This window comes from Leopardus geoffroyi, chromosome D2, assembly GCF_018350155.1.
Source record: "Leopardus geoffroyi isolate Oge1 chromosome D2, O.geoffroyi_Oge1_pat1.0, whole genome shotgun sequence".
Taxonomy (NCBI): Eukaryota; Metazoa; Chordata; class Mammalia; order Carnivora; family Felidae; genus Leopardus; species Leopardus geoffroyi.
In genome coordinates, this window is record NC_059334.1 from 50,190,655 (window position 1) to 50,208,989 (window position 18,335).

General features: G+C 57.6%; 1 protein-coding gene across 6 annotated transcripts in view; it reads left to right on the forward strand.

The window, feature by feature from the left end:
* The window catches only part of RASGEF1A (RasGEF domain family member 1A), an 85,116-nt gene that overhangs the window by 50,053 nt on the left and 16,728 nt on the right, over positions 1–18,335 (forward strand). The window contains exon 1 of one of the 6 annotated variants that reach the window (XM_045438152.1): positions 659–772. The exons of 3 other annotated variants lie outside the window; for them this stretch is intronic. Coding sequence is in view for 1 of the 3 variants with exons in the window: in XM_045438150.1 (XP_045294106.1) it covers positions 1,417–1,434 (18 nt within the window). In the remaining 2 variants the exon portion in view is untranslated. Of the gene's footprint in view, positions 1–658; positions 773–1,251; positions 1,435–1,515; positions 1,691–18,335 lie in introns of those variants that run through there. 2 more of the 6 variants (XM_045438150.1, XM_045438154.1) reach the window with 2 other exon arrangements.

An 18,335-nucleotide genomic window follows, 5' to 3' on the forward strand; every position in this document is an offset into this window, starting at 1 on the left:
AACTCTTGCACTCACCGAGTGGACCCTGCACAGCCCCTAATTAAACAAGACAGAAATAACTGTCCACCGACACTCAGCCCGGTGGCCAATCTTGGGACTGCTAAGAGAGCGGGCAAAGAAGAAGGGGTAGTGAGAGGAGAGATGGCTGTCTCACTGAGCAGAGGGTAGGCATCCAGGGACTGGTCTGGACACAGACAGGGTCACCTCTGCCCATCTGTGCCCCCGGGCTTGCTCATGAGCCCTGTTGGGCTTGTGTCAGCCTCTCTCTGAGCATCCCCTCCTCCTCTCTATAACGTGCAAGCTGAGAATGTCCCTGTTGCTCTCTAGTGGTGACTCCCTCAGAGACCCACCCCAGCTTGGTCTCCCAACTCAGCCTCTGGGCTCCCCAGTTCCAGATCTCCCAGGAAGGGTGCTCTCTGCTCAGTCCATCTTTTCCATACAAATTCTGAGAGCCTGGGTTTGTTGGGGTCCACGGCAGGCACACGGTGGAGGGGGTGACCTGTCACCTGACAGGATTTCTTCCGAACGCTGTGGCTTCTGGGGGTGGAATGACGCCTGACTCTGCCATGTGCCAGGCCCAACCCTAAACCGTGTTTCAGATTAGTCCTCCCACAAAAGCAGCTGCCGTGTCCCCTGTGTTCACGCAAGGAAATGGAAGAACTGAGTTACGTGTGCCGCTTGGGGCCAGAGTGAGCGCCCCGTCAGGGGAAGCACTCAAGCCAAGTGCTGGCCGAGCACCTGCTGTAGCTCTGTAGTGAATATCTACGATGAGGTGAGGTCGCAAAGGTCGCGGAGAGGCTCAAAGGGAGGAGATGGGGTTCCAGTGGGGCCTTCCGGGAGCGGGATCTCACCAACACTGCTCGCGTCCCGCACGGAGTCTGGACCCACAGAGCACCGCTTCGCGCGGTGGCACACCGGCGCCACCCAGTACCGACGCGCTGGTGCGGCCGCTCGACTGATGCCTCGCTCCGCGCCCGAAACCCAGCGCCAGGCCCGCGCGAGCTGCCCCCGCCGCGCCCCTCGCGGTGCCCCTACCCCTGTCCCTTCCCCACCACCCTCCCAGCGGCGACCCGCCGCTCAGGCCCTCTCCCCTTCCCCGCCCCGCCGCGCCGCGCCACGCCCCACTCCCGACGCCCCCGCCCTCCCGGCCCCGCCCGCGGCCCAGGTTCCGCCCCGTTTTTGGCCGGGCCAAGAGGTCCTCGGCCCCACCCAGCCCCTCCGCTTTCCCCGCCCCTGGCCCCGCCCCGCCCCGCCCCGCCCCGCCCCTCGGGAGGCTGAGAGCCGGAGGGCAGCGGGTATGGAGAAGCCCGCGGGCGGGGTCGGGGGGCGGGAGCTTCCCGGGCGCTTGAGGAGAGGAGCGGCCGCACGCGGGGCGCTTGCAGCGCCAGGGCACGGCGCGGGGTGTAGGCAGCCAGGATGTTTCTGGAGCCCCAGGTAGGGATGCGGCACGTGGCAGGTGCGGGGCAGCGGGTCGCGAGGCGGCGACGTGGGTGAGCACGCAAGGCAACCCCTTGGTTGCAGCAAGACCGGGGGCAGGGGGTTCTTGCGCCGTCGAGAGCTCGGGAAGAGGCGCTGACCTTCGGCAACTAGTGAGACCATCCGGAACATCTGTGGCTTGGCTCGGCTCAGAAGGAGGCTGCCCTTGGGAACCACTCCCTCTGCGTGTCCGCAGTGGGGCACCTGCTGCCAGGTGGGCGGCGCCCAGGGCTCAGAACCCATGGGTGGCTCAGGCTGCCGCTGCCCTCTTTCGGGTATGGCTTGCTGATGCCAATGATCATCTAGGGCTGGGGGGAGGGGGGGGGGTTCCTGCAAACCTAGTGGGGCCCCTGTGGTGTGAACAGGGCCAGAGAGGCAGGAGACAGCACCCCCCGGCAGCAAGGCAAGGAGCGGGATGGCTGCCCTGGGACTGGCAGGCAGGCTTGTTAGAGCCAGGACGACCCTGAATCCTTTCCCAGGCTTGACGGGCACAGAACCACCTGTTTGCCCTGGAGGAGGTGGGGGAGAGGAGGAGGTCTGTGATGAAGTGGGTACGTGGGAGGTGTGTCTGTGTGTGTGCCATGTGTGGGCGAGAGTGAGAGTATGCGAAAATGCAGGCATGTTTATATATGGGGAGTGAGAGCGGGAGAGGAGGAGGGAGAGGTGTGTATGGGGGCAGGGTTGTGCCTGTGTGGGCACATGAATGCCTGCATATTTAAGGAGACTGAGCTGGGGCGGGGGGGAGGGGCTTCAAGGAGCATGGGCTCCAAGGTGAGGGGCAGCTTCCTTTCTGGATGGCTCAGGTAGGGAACTGAGACTTAATCCTGAGCATGAGGCAATGTGATGCATTTCTGTGGCTCTTTGTTGGAAGCCACCCTTTGAGATGGACTGGCGGTGTGATTCAGGTACAGGGTGCTGTCGCTGTCCCAAGCCCCCTCAGCGTGTAGCTGACCGCACAGACCTGGGAGCTCAGGCCCAGTGTGGGTGAGGGCACGGAAGAGGGCCTCAGCTGAGCTGGCCGGCCCTGGCTGTGCCAAAGATACAGGACTCATTTGTTGCTTCGTTAATTCACCTATTTGGTGAATTGATTAAACACTTGTTGTGTGCGGGTACTGTGAATTCAGCAGGGGACCAAACACACGACAGTCACTGTCCTCATAGAGCTCACCTTCTAGCGCTTGAGGATGGGGAGAAAGCCCCGTCAATGAATGCAATGTGAGTGGCACCTGGCTGGCTCGGTTAGAAGAGTGTGCAACTCTTGATCTCGGGGTCATGGGTTCAAGCCCCGTGTTCGGGTGTAGAGATTTCTTAAAAAAAATAAACTTAGGAAAAACTTAAATACAATATGGCATGTTGCATGGTGGCTAAGTGATAAAGAGAAAAAGTGAAGCAAGAAAGAGGAGTAGGATGTAGGGCGGGAACATCAGTCAGAATAGTTTAGGTTATCTGCAGAAACAAACAAACAAACAAAAAACAAACCCACGGAATCCAGTGGCTTTTAACAACACAATGCAAATTGGACTCTGCTCCAAGCCTTCTTCACTCAAGGCCTCAGGCTGACAGGTTCCGTGGCAGAGGGGGAGACGGTCTCTGGCACTAGTATTTTAATTGCCCCAGCACAGAGCGCCACCTGTCACTTCTCCTTGCTGCTCTTGAGCTGGACGAGTCATGTGGCCTCACTCAGTCTCACTAGGACCAATAGTGACAAGCCTGCTTGGCCTGGCAGGTAGGGCTCAGTGTAGTGAGCACCACTGAGGGGGTGCTGTTTGTACCTTGGGTAGGACAGTTAGGGGAGGTCTCTGCATGTGTGACGTGTGCATGAGGACCTGACAGAGGGCAGGGAAGGAGGTAGATGGCAATGGGAGTGGAGGGGCACACCAGGACAACACCAGGCGGGGCTTTGAAGAGGCCTGCGTGTCCAGAGGCCGACCGGAGGCTGGATGTCAGGAGCAGAGCAGGTGAGAGGGAGAGGACAGTGGGGCCAGCACAGTGGCCCAGGAGCTCAGACCAGGGAGGCAGGGGTGGGGGAGAGAAGGGCCGATGCGGACACTCTCTGAATTAGAGCAAGAGGCCTTGCTCGTGGCTGAGATGTGGTGCTGGAGACGGGGAGAGGCAGGCTGACTCCAGGAAGGAGGGCATTGGTCTCGGCGAAAGGTGGGAAGGGATGCAGGTGGAATGGTGGGGGGTGGGCAAGAGGCAGCAACAGTTTGACATCCCCTGGGGAGAGGTCACCTAGCAATGGGGTGGGCAGGCGAGAGAGTGAGCGCGTGGGCAGAGGTCTGGCACAGAGTGCTAATTTGGAGCCCCAGCTTGCCCTACCCTGTGGGTCCCTTGCTGCCCCCTGGCCACACTGCTACCCCTGTGCCTGCTGGCTCAGGACAGCCTGGTCCTGGGCCCCTGCTGCCCCAGGCACCACACCACCGTCTTGCTGGGCCTGCCTGCTGGGCCGGGGACCCTTTGTGTGAACTTCACCAGGGGCAGCAGGACGGACTGAGGGAGCTGCAGAGTCTTGTGTTGACCTGGCTGCTGTGGGCCAGGGGGCTGGCCAGGGTGCAAAAGCACTGGGTTCAGCACTGCTGGCAGGTCCTGTACCCACCAAGCACAGGACCACAGTGGTGCTGTCTTCAAGGGCTGGGCGGTACGGAGGGCTGCTGGGGGGAATGGGTAGGGTTTTGCTCAGGAATGACACAGCCTGTGTTGGAGCTGTATCTGTGGAAGCTGTCTGCACCCTCCGTACCTCGGGGCTTCTTGGACCTCACCCTCCGGGGCAGCCACTGGTGAGTGAGCAGAGGAGGGCTGTGTCGGTCAGGAGAGCAGTTGTATCTCCTTGCTCTTCTCCTAAGCTGCTGGAAAACCTCTGGTCATCCTTGGAAGCCCATCTCAAAATCACCTCCTCCAGGAAGCCCTCCTTAACTTCTTTCTACAGAGTTAGTCCCCCCACCCTTGTGCTTCCTTGGTATCTGGCACGGACCCTGGTCCTGAGTTGCTCATACTGCTCTGTGGTGTTACATCTGTCTGCCCTGGCAGATGCTGAGGTCCATGGGTTCTTCCATTTCCAAGGGTGCAGCACAGGTCAGTAGGACTTCATGGATGTTGACTGACTAAGTGAGGGAAGGAAGGAACAAATATGAGGGCTGGAAATGACCTGTGGAGACTGCTTAGTTCTGTCTCCTTGTTTTACACATGTGGAAACTGAGGCCCACGGGGTCCTGGCTTACCTGAGTTCAGCCCGGAGGTCAGGGGCAGAACTGGCTCCCAGACCAGGATGCCTCCACTGTGCCAGGTTCAGGGCCGGTTGGTCCCTGTGGGTTCCAGAACAAGGGGGATCCCAGAGGCAGACAGGTTGAGGGGCCGTGGGGTGGGCAGTCGGGTGGGAGCGTATGGCCGAAGGCACCGGGGTCTTGGGGTCTCAGGAGAAGGAGGGCAGCCAGGGGCCTTTACCGGGGTTCTTTGCCCTCCCCACTCTGGAGTCCTGCAGCTTCTGGCCCTTTGGCCTCCTTGTCATAGGCAGGGTTTCTCTGACAAACCCACTGCCCTGCACCTCTGCCTCCGGTGGAATAACCCTGCCCTCGCCATCCTGCTCACACCCGCCTGCCTGGCTAGGGCCAAGCCCACGGCATTTCCCAAATGTCAGTGTGGCTGCCATACTAGCCGCCCCTGCCTGAGGTGGGGCTGGCAGGTATGAGTCAGAGGACCTGGGGGCCAGCTCATGGGTCTCCCTTAACCCTCAGGAGGTCGCTGTACTAGTGACACAAGTGGAAGCCGAGGCTCCAAGGTCTAAGGCTGCAGCAGCACCAGGAGGCAGGAGGAGCTGACATTCATCCCAGAGCCTGGCCTTCCTGTGAGCAGCAGAGCTGTGAGCAACATCCTTAGAAGAGGGCTGGCAGGGTCCCAGAGGAGGGTGGAAACGGGCAGCGCCCAGCCCAGAGGGCACAATGGTGCAGTGTCATGGGTGTGTGGCCAGGAAAGCAGGCTGTGGGCCAGGCGGCTGACTTGGGTGGACATTGTGTCCCTGGCCAAAGGCTGGGACACCTGCCGAGCTGGCGGGTCCCAGGGCACCTGGGCGTGCTCACACACACCTCTCCCTACTGCTGCCGCTGGAACGAATGTCACAGTACCTGCTCCCCATAGACTGAGTGGGGATATCTTTGGGGTTAGGGACACTTGTACCCGGGAGAGGTAGATAGGTAAACTATTTTTTAAAAATGTATGTTAAGTAATGGGTAGTTGAACCCTCTTATTAGTTTGAACAGATTTTCAGTGTGGCTTCCTAGAAAACCTAAGAGATTAATCATATTACCTGCACAAAAGGAGCATTCTGCCTCTTCCTTTCTAATGTATCTTTTATTTATTTTCTTATCGTATTGTGTTTTCTGAAAGGTCCAAAGCAACATTAAATAATCGCAGTTGTCCTTGGCTTGATCTTCATTTTAATGAGAAGGCCTCTAATGTTTTTACTAAGTCTGAAATTGACCCTAAATTTCAATAGATACTCTTCATCATGAACAGTATGCTCCTCTGCATTAATTGCCAAGAGTGTTCACCAAGAATGGATATTAAATTTCATTGAAAGCTTTCCTGTATCTAGCAAGATCATCAAATTCCTTTCCTCCTTGGACCTATTAATGTGTTGACTTACTAGCTTTTCTGAGCTAAATCATCCTCATGTTTCTGGAATAAATCCCACTGGGTCAGAGTCAATTGTGCTTTAAAATGCTTCTAGGTTCATTCGACTGATAAGTTGCTTAGGGTATTTTTCATCTATATTCATAAGTAAGAATTTATATGTACTTTCTATTACAGGACATATTTGTCACATTTATAAATCATGGTTGTGTCAGCTTCGTAAAATGAATAGGAAAGTCTTTCAATATGAATTGTGTAGTTGAAATACTTTAAATATCGTATAAAATTATCTTATTCTCCAAGGCTTGAAATAATTCATTTTAGAAACTGTCTCAGCTAGGAGTTGGTTTAATTTTTCCCTAAGGTCTGGTTGGCTGTCAGCTTACCTTAATTTGCACCATGGTTATTGGTCTTTTGGGGTTTTAAGCGTTTTTAGTCTATTTTGGTTATTTATATTTTCTAAATAATATCCCAGTTCAAAATGCTTTCGGATCTTTTAGCACAGATTTATAGAGTCGATTCTTTTAAAGTTTCTTGTCCCTGTCTGTGGCCAGATTCCCATTTTCATTCTTAGGAGCTGCATTTTAGATTTCCTCTCTCCCCCCGCCCCCACCTCCTGCTTTCCTTCCTCCCTCCCTTTCTTCCACCCTTTTGTTGATTAGAACTGCCAGAGGTTTACCTTTTTATTTTGTGGTTTCTAAAGAAAATCAGCTATTAAATTCAACCAGCAAATTCCACTCTCTTTCGTTAAATACGCTTTTAATAATTCCTTCTTCCAGTTTACTTTGCCGCAGGTCTGCTTGTTGAGAAGCTCTTTTTGAATCTTAGTTCATTTTCGTTGTTTCTTGTTTACTTAAAATATATTGAAGTGTATGAATTTTTCTCTGAGTATAGCTTTGGACGTATCAAATTTCATGAGGAGTTTTTTTTTTTTTTTGGTAAGGGTTATTTCTCTAATGTATCTGTAATTGGAGGGGTTTTTTTTTTTTTTAAAGCTTTTATTTATTTATTTTTGAAAGAGAGAGGGGGGCAGAGAGAGAGAGGGGGAGAGAGAGAGAATCCCAAGACGTGGGGCTCAGTCTCACAACCGTGAGATCATGATCTGAGCCGAAATCAAGAGTTGGGTGCTTAACTGACTGAGTCCCCTAGGAGTCCCTGTAATTGGAGTTTTCATTCCTTCTTTAGCAAAAACATGTTTTGGGGAAGTTTTTTAATCAAGCGGGTAGACTTTTGGTTCATCCTTTGTTTATTAATATTCGGCTGTTGCGTTGTGTCCACAACATTCTGTCACCTGTACATTTCTGTCTGGGGACTCTGGGGGCACATTTGCGGCTGGCCCTCGGGCCCTGGCCTGGCACCCTCCCCCCTGCCGACACCGCCGCGGTGCTGAGTTCATCGGGCCCCTTTGCGCACACTCCAAGCAGGTGGCTCCATGTGGGCCGGGCGGTGTCCATCTTGCAGGGGCCTGGCTGGCTCCCACCTGCCTTTGTCTTGCACCTGCTCTCCCTTCTCCTGAGCCCATGCGGGTGGCTCTAGGGTTTATGCCGGATCGTGGTGGTTACACCCACCAGGCTTCAAATCTCAGCCCTCCACTTTGGATCTGTAAGGTCTGGGCTGATGACTTGCACCCTTTCAGCCTTTGTTCCTTCATCTGGAAAGTGGGACAGTGGCTGCCTGGCTAGCAGCAAGTGCCTTGTGTGGGCAAACGTGCTGCCCTGGGGACGGGTAGAGGCAGCGGTGCCACTCCTACTCCTGGGGGCTGGCCAGGTTCTGGCTACTTGGTCATGAGCCCCCAGCCTAGGGGACACAGGGTGTGTGGCGGGAAAGCTGCTGTGTCCAGGGAGTGGACACAGGAAGTGGGAGCTTTTTGTTGGAGGGTCAAGACATGTGCCTTGGTCTTTCTGAGACGCTGTGGCCTCTGGCCAAGGCCGTGGTTCCCTGGCCCACCAGAGAGGCTGGGGCACAGAACCCTCCTGCTCCTGGAGCGCAGCGGGGTCCCAGGGGCGTCACTCTGGGCGTTTGCCCGGAGGATGACAATTCAAGCAAAGAAAATTGATTTTTATTTGTTTTTAAACACAAAGGAAAATCATTGCTCAGCCTAATTAGATGTCATTTAAAAATAAAGGAACTGTGTGTTCTTTTTTTTTCCATACCCCAGCAACCCCAGGCAGCCTCGGAGGTGGAGGCTGGCACTCGCTCCTGAAAGGTCTGAGCCGTGGCCTGTACCCCACCGCACCCATCCATTCTGAGGGGCCCAGACTCCCTGCCTCTCAAAGACCCCCAACTCTGATGCGGTCCCCTCACTGTCCCATTCCCTCCTGGAGCCTGGGCTTTTCCTGCCTGATGGCCGGAGCTCTCTCTAGTGACTATGCAGGCTCTGAGTAGCAGCCCCGCAAGTGGACCCTCTACATAGAAAGGGGGCCCTAGAGGGTGATTTCAGGCGAGGTGGGGGTCTGTGACCTGGTCCCCCAGCCCTCCTCCTTCGGGGCACATTGAGTGGGCTCCCAGAAATGACAGGACTGGCTCCCAAGTTTATCTCCGTTTGCACTCTCTCCTGTCCCAGCCTGTGCCCCGCTCAGCCTCCAGGAGGCCAAGTCGCCCGCCCATGTGCAGAAGTGCTGGGGTGACCCCTGTGGAATCCGGTGGAGTCGGCCCAAGAGGGAGGGAGGCCAGAGGGGAAGGGGCGGGGAACGCGGGGCCCGAGTGGCCTGAGTGGGAGGCCAGCATGCCAGCCGCCACCCTGCGGGAAAGGGCAGGGATTCTCTGAAATCCTACCTGCTCTGTCCTTGGGCCTCTCCGGCCTCAATAATGGGACGGTTATTGGTGGACAATGACATTCTGTCCCTTAAGCAGCCACCAGAAGAAGCTGACTGGACAGAAAGGGAGAAAAGAAGGAGGAAAAAAATGAGGAAAACAGCCGGGCTCGGCGGAATTTGTACTTTGGAGTGTGAAGAGGAGACGGCAAGATTCTTTCAGTCAATTCGAATAGTATTTGGTGCTAGGAAGGAATCCGGAGGGAGAAAAATGAATCATGCGTCCGTAACAAAGCTTTAATTATCAGCATCGCTCCCTAGGCCGGGCCTTTGTCGAGGAGGCGCCCCGCGAGGTGCTGCCTCGCTCTGGTTCCCATGGCAGCCGCCTCCTGGCAGGGGTCCGGCCTGCAGGCCTCCACCGGGCCCCAGGGCCCCAGGACCGCCCCACCAGGCCCAGAGGGTCCGCCGAGGTAAATATAGCCCTTCCTCAGGGCATCTGTGAAGGTGATTTCTTGAAGCTTGGTTTATGTAAGGAATGGCACTCGTTGTCCTCCAGGAGCTCCAGATGCCCACCCGGCTGGAAGGATCCAGAGGTGGGAGCTGCAGGGTGCTCCCTGGCCCGACCTGCGGGGAGGGGGCAGGCCATGTCCTCCCAAGGACTTCCGTGATAGAAAGTCCATGGGGGTGCAGAGGGAGGAGGGATGAGGACCCGTCCACAGGGGCGTGTCACCCCTGCCACTTCCCACCCTGGGCAGGGGCCAAGCAGCCGCCCCGAGGCCAGAGCCAGCTCAGAGCCCCCTCAGGCCAGGGCAGGGCAGCGCAGCCAAGTCAATGGGTCTGCCTGCCTGGAAGCAGGGGGTAGCTTCTCTCCACTTTCTTCCTGTGTGCAGGAGGGGGCCTACTGGCTGACCTGGGCATGGGGAGGTGAGAGGGAGAGGTGAGATCAGGGAGAGGTCAGCACCAGGCCCCACAATCTGTGTCAGGAAGGAAGCGGGTAACTGACAAGTCCACCCAAACCGGCGAGTACTGAGCATGTCCCGAGCTTGGTGGCCTCATGGCGCGCTTGCTACCACCTGTTGAAACAGGTGCTGGAGGTGCCGGTGTTTTACAGAGGAGGGTGGGGCTCCAGCTGCCAGTGTCCTGGACCCCCAGCTCATGCTTGCAGCCAGACCCCAAGTATCTGCAGCGTGTGGCCCCAGCGGACAGGACCAGAGCTCTCTGGTGCTTAAGGGAGACACATATCAACTCCGAGTTAGGGAGATCTGAGGGCTGGGGTTTGAGGAGGGGAGGACAGCCCCCAGGAAGGAGGTTCCTGCCTTAGGAGTACCTGAATTCGGGCTGGGGGCTGCTCACGCCCTTCTGCTGTGGTGGGTGGTCCTTCATTCCTGGGGCTGGGGGAGCCAGAGACGAATGGGTAGCAGGTCTGCTCCCCAGTGGCCCAGGATCCAACCCCCTAAGCCAGAGGGCAGGCCTGGGGTTATTGGGGGGCTGGGGCGACGTATGGCTTGCAGGGTCCTGGCTCCTGGAAGCTCTTGCACCCACCAGAATCTCTGGAAGTGACTGTGGGCTGCAAACACAGACTCTCTCAAGCAGGTGTGACCTGTGCCCTTTGCAGATGATGCCCCGAGGGACCTGTGGCCACTGGCAGGTCCCTGGGCAGCTGCCAGTGCCACGTGGCCCCTAGTGGGGATGGAGACTGCCTGAGACGGTTTGAATGCCCAGTGCAGGGGTGCAGCTCCAGCTCCAAGGCACCGGAGCGGGAAGGGGAGGTGAGGAGGCGGGGACACTGAGCTTGTCGTGAATAACAGGTGTTATCGGAGAAGTGGGGAGAGGAGGGGGGCCTGGAGAAGGGAGGTGGCTGCGCTTGGGGCGGGCACCCCCCTCTTCCTCCTGTCTCCCTTCAGACCCCCCACCGCTCCTCACTCCCTGGCTGTGGGCGCTACACCCTCTGGGCTTCCAGCCCCCAACCACCCCCCACCTCCGCCAGCCCAAGGGTCTGGCACGCAGCTCCCCCAGCTAGTCTGGGCTCTCCCACTAGGTTTTTCCGGCCAGTTAGTGGGATCCAGGAGGTGGGGGGAGGGAAGGCCCTGCAGGTCTCTCCCCCTCCCCCGGCACCCAGCAATGAAGATAGGACTCCAGAGGCCACGGTGAAGTGACCTGCCCACTGCTGGCCCTCCCGCTTTTGTTGCCATTTTCTGGTCTGTGATACTAGTTGGGAGACAGCAGGATGGCAGGATAGGGAAGATTAAGATTAAGATTAAGATGGGGGAAATGAAGGAGGCGCTGCCTCTGCCACCTGACCTGTCCTGCTTGAGTGGGGGGTGAGGCCTTAGTTTTGCTGGGGAAGGGAGGAGGCCCCAAGATGCTGGCCGTTGCCTCAAGGCACAGAATATGCAGACACAACGCATGTGAGTCCCTGAGCCTCTGTCCTCACCAGGAGGGCTCCTGGACCTCTCCCCACTCCCTTCGCCCCTCCCCAGTGGGCGGCAGAGCCACTAGGTGAGTTGGGCCCCTTGGTTCACTCACCGAACTCAGCTTCCTACTCTTCCCCCACCCCCAGCAGGCAGATTCGTAAGTTAGTAACTTAGAGTCACAGTGTTCTGGAGAATCAAGGCCACCTTCAGCATCCTGACGGCCTTCTCTCGGCAGGGGTAGCCCCCTCCCACTGCTGGCCCCCCACTTAGGCGGTGTGACTTGTGAGGGTCCAAAGAGTAGGCCAAAATCTTCACGGCTGCCAAGGACCCACTCAAGGTTTACCGGAAGGTTTTGCATATGCACCGGGAATCCTGTAGAAGTGGTTGGGGGCGGGGTGGGGGGCATGCAATGAAACAAACGTTTCATTCACAGATTTGCCTTGCAACCTCCTGCTTAGAATTCCCTGCTGTGTAAAGTGAAGGTCCCCTCAGCCAATTCCTCTCCCTGGTCTGTGCCCCAAGGGGGGGGGGTCACTTTCGGATCCCAGGAGGGCCTCCTGGAAGGGGTGCCTCATCCTGGACAAAGGCCAGAAGAGTCTCCCTGGAGACCCACATAGGCAGTGGAGAAGGCAGGGAGGGCACCCCGCCCACGGCAGCCCCGCATGGCTGAAAGATAGATGATCAGGAAGTATTTGTTTGGAAATGAGCAAGGAGGACATGCTCCAGGGAAGACTCTCCACGGGGCACGTGGGATGGAAGGCTCCAGAGGCCTTGGCACCAGCCCTTCCCTCTGCTTACAGTGCTCTTCCCTTTCCAGAAGTCTCCTTCAAGTCTGCTCAGACCTCACCTCCTCAGGGAGGCCTGTCTCTCCGCCTGGTTAGGTTACCATCTGCTCTGTCCCCACACTCCTGACCCTCTTCTCTTCCAGAGCACTGATCCCCAGCTGACCTCTAATATCACAGCCACAGCTATGGATCATCATGCATGGCAGCCACAGCCTGCTCCGTGGGGGCTTAGTGGGGACAGAGAGCCTTGTTTCCTTCATTGGTGGGTCTACAATGTCTAGGCAGGTCCTCGTTAACATTTGTGGGTGGGTGGGTGGATGGCTGGCTGGCTGGCTGGGTGGGTAGATGGATGGATGGATGGGTGGGTGGATGGGCAAGGAGGAAGGGCTCTGTGGAATACCTCACCTCCTCCCCCACCCCAGTGCAAATGATTTCAGAGAACCAGACAGCCCTAGAAGGGTGATGGGGTCCATGGTGCTCTTCCCCAGCCCTGGCTGTTGCTGGCCCTGGTCCAAGTAGCCAGCATGGTTTTCTCCCCAGATGCGGCCTCTGGGTGCCAGTGGAGCTCCTGCCTGCTCCTACTAAGGCTGGATTTTTCTGGAGCCAGGATGTAACCCAAGATAGCTCCATGAATACACTCGTTCTGAAATCTCTGCCAAATCCTACCCTCTTGGTTAAGTGGCCCACCATTGTGGGATCACAGGATGGACCCAGCTCCCTCCAGGAGCACTTTCTGTCCCCCCACCCAGTCTCTCTCTGTCTCTCTGTCTCTCTCTCTCTTTCTCCTCCAGCCAAAAGAGGGGAGACTGGCAAGATGTGTAATTTTCAGTTGCTAATTGTGATGCCCTGCAGCTTGCTGAGCTAAAAATAGGCTTCATTTTTGTTGAGTAGGTTAAAAAATAGAAGCCCATGTGCTGCCTCCAAAAGCAGCACCCCTTGCAAAGCCTGGCAGAGGCAAGGGCCGATCGGGGTCCCTCTTCCACCTCCTGGCAGATCCCTGGGGACTCGTGCAGGATGGGCCCTGAAGGCCATTTTTGTCCCCATTTTCCAGGAAGCTGGGATTCTTAACCATAGATGAGCTTCTGGGAACCCATCAATCCCTGGAATTATATGCAGAATGCCGTGGGAATGTGCATTTATCCATGTGTCCGGGGTGAGGGCCTCAGCCTACATCTGATGCTCAGGGGGTCATGCCCCAGACAGGGACACTGGTGAGCAGAAGTGACAGTCCTGAGAAGGAACAGGGCTGTGGGACAGACATACTCGCCGCTGCCTACCTGAGCAACATTATAGAAGTGCTGTGAACTCAGTGTCCTCATCTGAGAAATGGGTGTCTCTGTGCTGCCCCACCCCCACCCCCTGCCCCGCCCCGCCGGGTTAGGGGGCATTGCATCAAGTGAGACGCGTGATGCCCGGCATGTGGCCGGCCTCCAAGTCCCGATGACAAACACTTGAAGTACAACAAGGTTAGTCAAAAGAAAGCTTGTTTTTGCTTCTGTGTTTCTCAGAAATTTCGAGAGTTGCAGACTCCAGGATCTGGAAGAGGTCCTAAAGTTCTGACTGCCCTGGGAACCTGCCCCAGTTCTTCTCCTTCAGAGTTGAATGGAGGCCTGACACTGTTCCTGTCCTGTTATGCAGGATACCGTCCCCTCCGCGGGCTGCCGTCCCCACTATCGACTGGGGCAAAGTTGGCTGTGGCTGAGGGTAGCCAGTTATCTTTGGCGGTCTTCTGTTAGTCCCCTCTTGGGCTGAAGGAAGTGCTTGTTTCCTGCAAAAGCCCTGGGTCGGGGTTGAGCCCTGCCTCCTCTTTCCCAGAAGATGCCTTGTGGGGCAGAGCTGGTGTTGGGAGCAGGTAGCTGGATATCAGAGGCCAGGAGGCCTGAGAGCCCCAGGGCGCCCAGCGGTGGGACAGGCCATGGCCCCTCCTGTGATGAGGCTCCTGCCCCCACCTGGCTGCCCTGAGTCCCTTCCTGCCCAGAGCTGGGAGGGTAAAGCCCCTGTGGGATGAGGCAGTGAACTGGAGGCTCCCTCTGGGGCTGAGAGGCCAGGGATGAAGGCCAGTTCAGATGAGAGCAGACCCTGGGCATGAGAACACCTCCAGAAGGTGCACAGCACTGCCGGGACAGTTGCAAACACGGACACCTCTGCATACGGTTACTGTGGCAACTGGATGTTTCTCTAGAGTCAATGTCACTTATATTCCTTACTCAAGTATGTTCAAGTAAATTGTTTGTGACATCAGCTCATCAGCTGTGGGAGTGTTTTACAAGACCGTTGGGCGGTGTGCCCCCCCCCCCCCCCATTCCCCCGGGGCCTTGCTGGGCGTCTCAGTACAGAAAGCAGGAAAGGCACTCAGGAAGGAGTGTAGCCCTTACCCAGGCCTGGGCAGACATGACAGCGTATGGAGGCGAGGAGCGATGGGCACATTTGGGTGCTCACAACAGGTCCTGGGCCTCCGTCAGAGCTGCAGCTCCCAGGGGCCTGGAGAGGTCAGGGGGAGATGCGAGTGGGGTGCAGGGTCTGGGAAGGCCATCTTGTGCCCAGCTGGAGAAGAAGATCTGTGTCCCAGGTCACAGAAGGTATGATGTGTGCGTCCCTCCCAGGGTGCGTCTGGCTTTTGCACGCGTGTGGCTGGAAACAGATGCCCTCCTCTGTTTTGCTGCCCGATGGAGGGGCGTGGAGCCCTCAAGGCCCGAGTTTGCTGCTAGGGCCATATCGAAAAGCACTGTGCCAGCGAGCGGCATTCAGATCTCTAGCTAACGTCTCTTAGGAGGCTTCAAAAGGGAATTTGATTCATAATCTTCTACAGAAAGCCCCTCGAAACCCTTTCCCCATCTCTGCCAGGTCTCTCGTGGCCCTGGGGCTGCCTGCGTTCTTGCCACTTATGCTCTCGAGGTCTCTGAGACCGTCTGCCCCGCTCACTGTGCTTCTCTCTTCTCCTGGGCCCTCTGTCCAGGCAGCATCCACGCTGCCGATGCTTTTGTCAGTGTGTTCCTTAGAACTGCGTGTGTGTGCGCGACACGCGGGGCAGCTGCGAGTACTCAGGAGCTGAGTACTTTGGCTGAGGTGCACTGACGCAGAGCTCCAGACTGCGCTGTGGGAAGGTACCCAGGGATCGAGGACCACGTGCAAGCAGTCCTCAGCCAGGCTGAGCAGAACCCAGACAACAGCGTTTACTTTCTGGACTCTGACTGCCTGGTGCGTGAGCACCTGCTCGGGGCTGGAAGCCGTGTTCCATGCGCTCTCCCCTCCTGCACTCCCACACCCTCACTGTGAAGTTCAGGGGCCGGTGTCCTCATCTGACAGTCGGCCACAGGCGCGTGCCTGTTGTAGGCATGGGAAGGAGGCGCAGGAACAAGACAAACAGATGCTCTCCTCCAAGCCTGGCTTCCGTAGAGATCAGAGCCTGAGCCAGAGCGGATGTGCCAGCATTTACTGGGGAGTGTGGTCCCAGGGAAGCATGAGGGATGGAGGGGGTGAATGGATATGGGGGATGCCTTCCTGTAGGAGTCGGTCTCACTGATGTCTTTGGGGAGCCTCTGTGAAGCTTCTGTATCTCAAACAGTCCATCTGGGGTAAGGAAGGGGAGCTTACCTCTGCCTCCCATGTCCCATTGGTCCAAGTTTGCCCCTGGGGGGTAACCTGGCTACATCCTGGCTTCTGAGCTGTTCACAGGGCCTGGATGGATCCACAGCGCATGGCCTCAGTGCGAGCCCACAGCCTAGGGCAGGAGGCGTGTGGTCTGCTGATGGCCGTGAGGCCCCAGGCCAGAGGTAGTGGGTTCGAAGCCATGGCAGCCAGCGCCGGGCCACTCCGGTGTCATCGAGGCAAAGCACAGATGTGGTGGCCCACAGCGGCATCAGGTGCCACTCACAGGATGGTAGCTTCCATTTCCTCCTTTGAGCCTCCTTCCTTCCTTTCCTATGAGCCTCCGTAGCCCTCACCACTGCCCTGCCAGGGACCTGGAACAAGAAACTACACACCGAATCGACAGGGGAGGAAACTGAGGCTCAGAGTAGCTCAGAGGCTTCCCCATTGTCGTTGAGACAGTGCGTGCCTCCCGACTCCACTCTGGACTCTCGCACTGTAGTCCCAGACCTGAGCCCACATGAAAGGACGCTGGTGGGTGTGGGCAGGTGGTCATGGGTGGGGGTGCAGACAAGAAGCATTCTAGGGATGGAGTTGCAGGGGGCTGAGGGTCCCCCAAGGTCGTGTCCCTTACTGGACCGTGGAGGGGCAGCAGGTGTGAGCCCTGAAGCAGCGGCAGCTGCGGGGGGGCCCCTCTGTAGTCACTTCCTGCTTGGGGAGCAGCCACAGATGTGCTGGATGGAACAAAGTGGTAGGGGGCGTGGTGGGAAAGGGCAGGAAGATGGGAGAAGCTTCCTGAGGCCAGGCCCCGGGGGAGGGGCGGGGAGGATGGAGCTGGGCCGGGCCAGTTGCTTTGCCCCAGCGCTTTGCCCGCCTGGCCCACCTCACCTACGGCCAGCCTGCGGGACACTGCCGCTGGCAGGTAGCGAAGGGGCCCTCGGACTCTGCCTCTCCGTCCTGCTGCCCCCATCCCACGCCAGCCCCCAAAGCGCCACTCTGCCTGGGAGGGGCAGTGGCCTGGCCTCTCCCCTGGCACCCCGGCACCCTTGAGACTTGGGGCCCAGAAGCAGGCAGGACTCCCCTCCTCCATAGATGGTGCCCCCAGAGAGCCAAGTAAAACCAGGCATGGAATGGGCAAGCGCTGGCACATGGCTGCTGTCTCTAAACTCAGGGCCGGGTCTCCCCTGAGCAGGAGCACCTGGGTACCTGTGCACGTGGGCCTGCCCTTGTGCCCACCTGGCCCTGTGAGGTAGGTGGGAAGCTCTCAAGGCCCAGCTTCCAGGAGATGGTGAACCACTTTCACCTGCCTCACCGGGAGCTGAGTGCGGCTCTAACTAGAAGGTGCTCGCCTTCCTGCCTGAACAGAGGAGGGGCTGCAGAGAGTCGGAGGAGGCTGGGTGTGAGTCCGGGTTGGCCCCAGCTGACTGGGAGCAGAGGTGCGGGTTCCAGTCTCAGGACCTAGAACTGGTGTGGAGGAAGCTGGTGTGGAAAGCTGGCCCGGCCCAGTTCCATCCTCCCCACCCCCGGGGCCTGGCCTCAGGAAGCTCCCAGAGCTCTCCTCCCAGTGTCCACAGCCTCCAGCCACGTCTGGACATAGCCACAGGCAGCAGAGGTGGAAGAGGGGCTCCCTGTGCCTCCTGCTCCCATATTCACCTGGAAAGCTCTGAAAAACCACCAGTGCGTGGACCGTACCCCAGGCCAGTTAAATCTGTATCGTTGGGGCGGAGGGTGGGCTGGGCAAAGTGTTTTTTTTTTTTTAAAGACCCGCGTGGTTCTGGTGTCCAGCCGCAGCACTGACCTAGGGGAAGCTGGCTCACCTGCAGGCTAACGCTCTCAAAGGGACAAGTGTGTCCTCAGGAACGTAGCCTTGAGGGGCGCCTGGGTGGCTCCGTCGGTTGAGCGTCCGACTTCAGCTCAGGTCACGATCTCGCGGTCCGTGAGTTCGAGCCCCGCCTGGAGCCCGCTTCCGATTCTGTGTCTCCCTCTCTCTCTGCCCCTCCGCTGTTCATGCTCTGTCTCAAAAATAAATAAAACGTTAAAAAAAATTAAAAAAAAAAAAAAAAAAAAAAAGAAACGTAGCCTTGAGCCGGCAGGCCTGGGCTGGGATTCCAGGTCCTACATCTTAGTGAGCCGCCAGGTGAAGGTCCTGCTGGTTGGGCCCCACTCGAAGCAGCGGCGATACTTTAGAAGAGGACCTAAATCTCCCGAGAAAGGGTGAGTCCTGGCTCAGGATGAGCGCACTCCCACAAGCCCCCCGGTGGTGCTGACGCGCTGGCACCCGCTCTGGAGCATCCGTGTAGGCCCGGGCTCGCTGAGGCCTCTGGGGGCCTGCGTGTCTACAAGAATCCAGTGCTCCTTTGTCCCAGACGACCCACATGGCCTGTGTGGGGTGCTGAGTAGGTGTATCTGGGGAGGTGGCTCCTCCGGGATGGGGAGGCGATCCCATGTCTGCTGTGCTATGCTTTACCCAAGTGCCCGTTTCATCCTCCCTGCAAATCTCTGAAGTAGTGCACCCTGTGCCCATTCCACAGATGGGGAGATTAAGGCTCTGGGAGGTCGAGGATCCTGACAAGCTGCCAGTGGCCGAGCCAGGCTCAGATTCAGGTCCCCTTGACTGCCTTCGTTGCCATCCTGGCCCTGCAGCAATCTAGCTGTGTGACCTGCGCCAGTTGCTTAGTCTCTCTGTGCCTTGT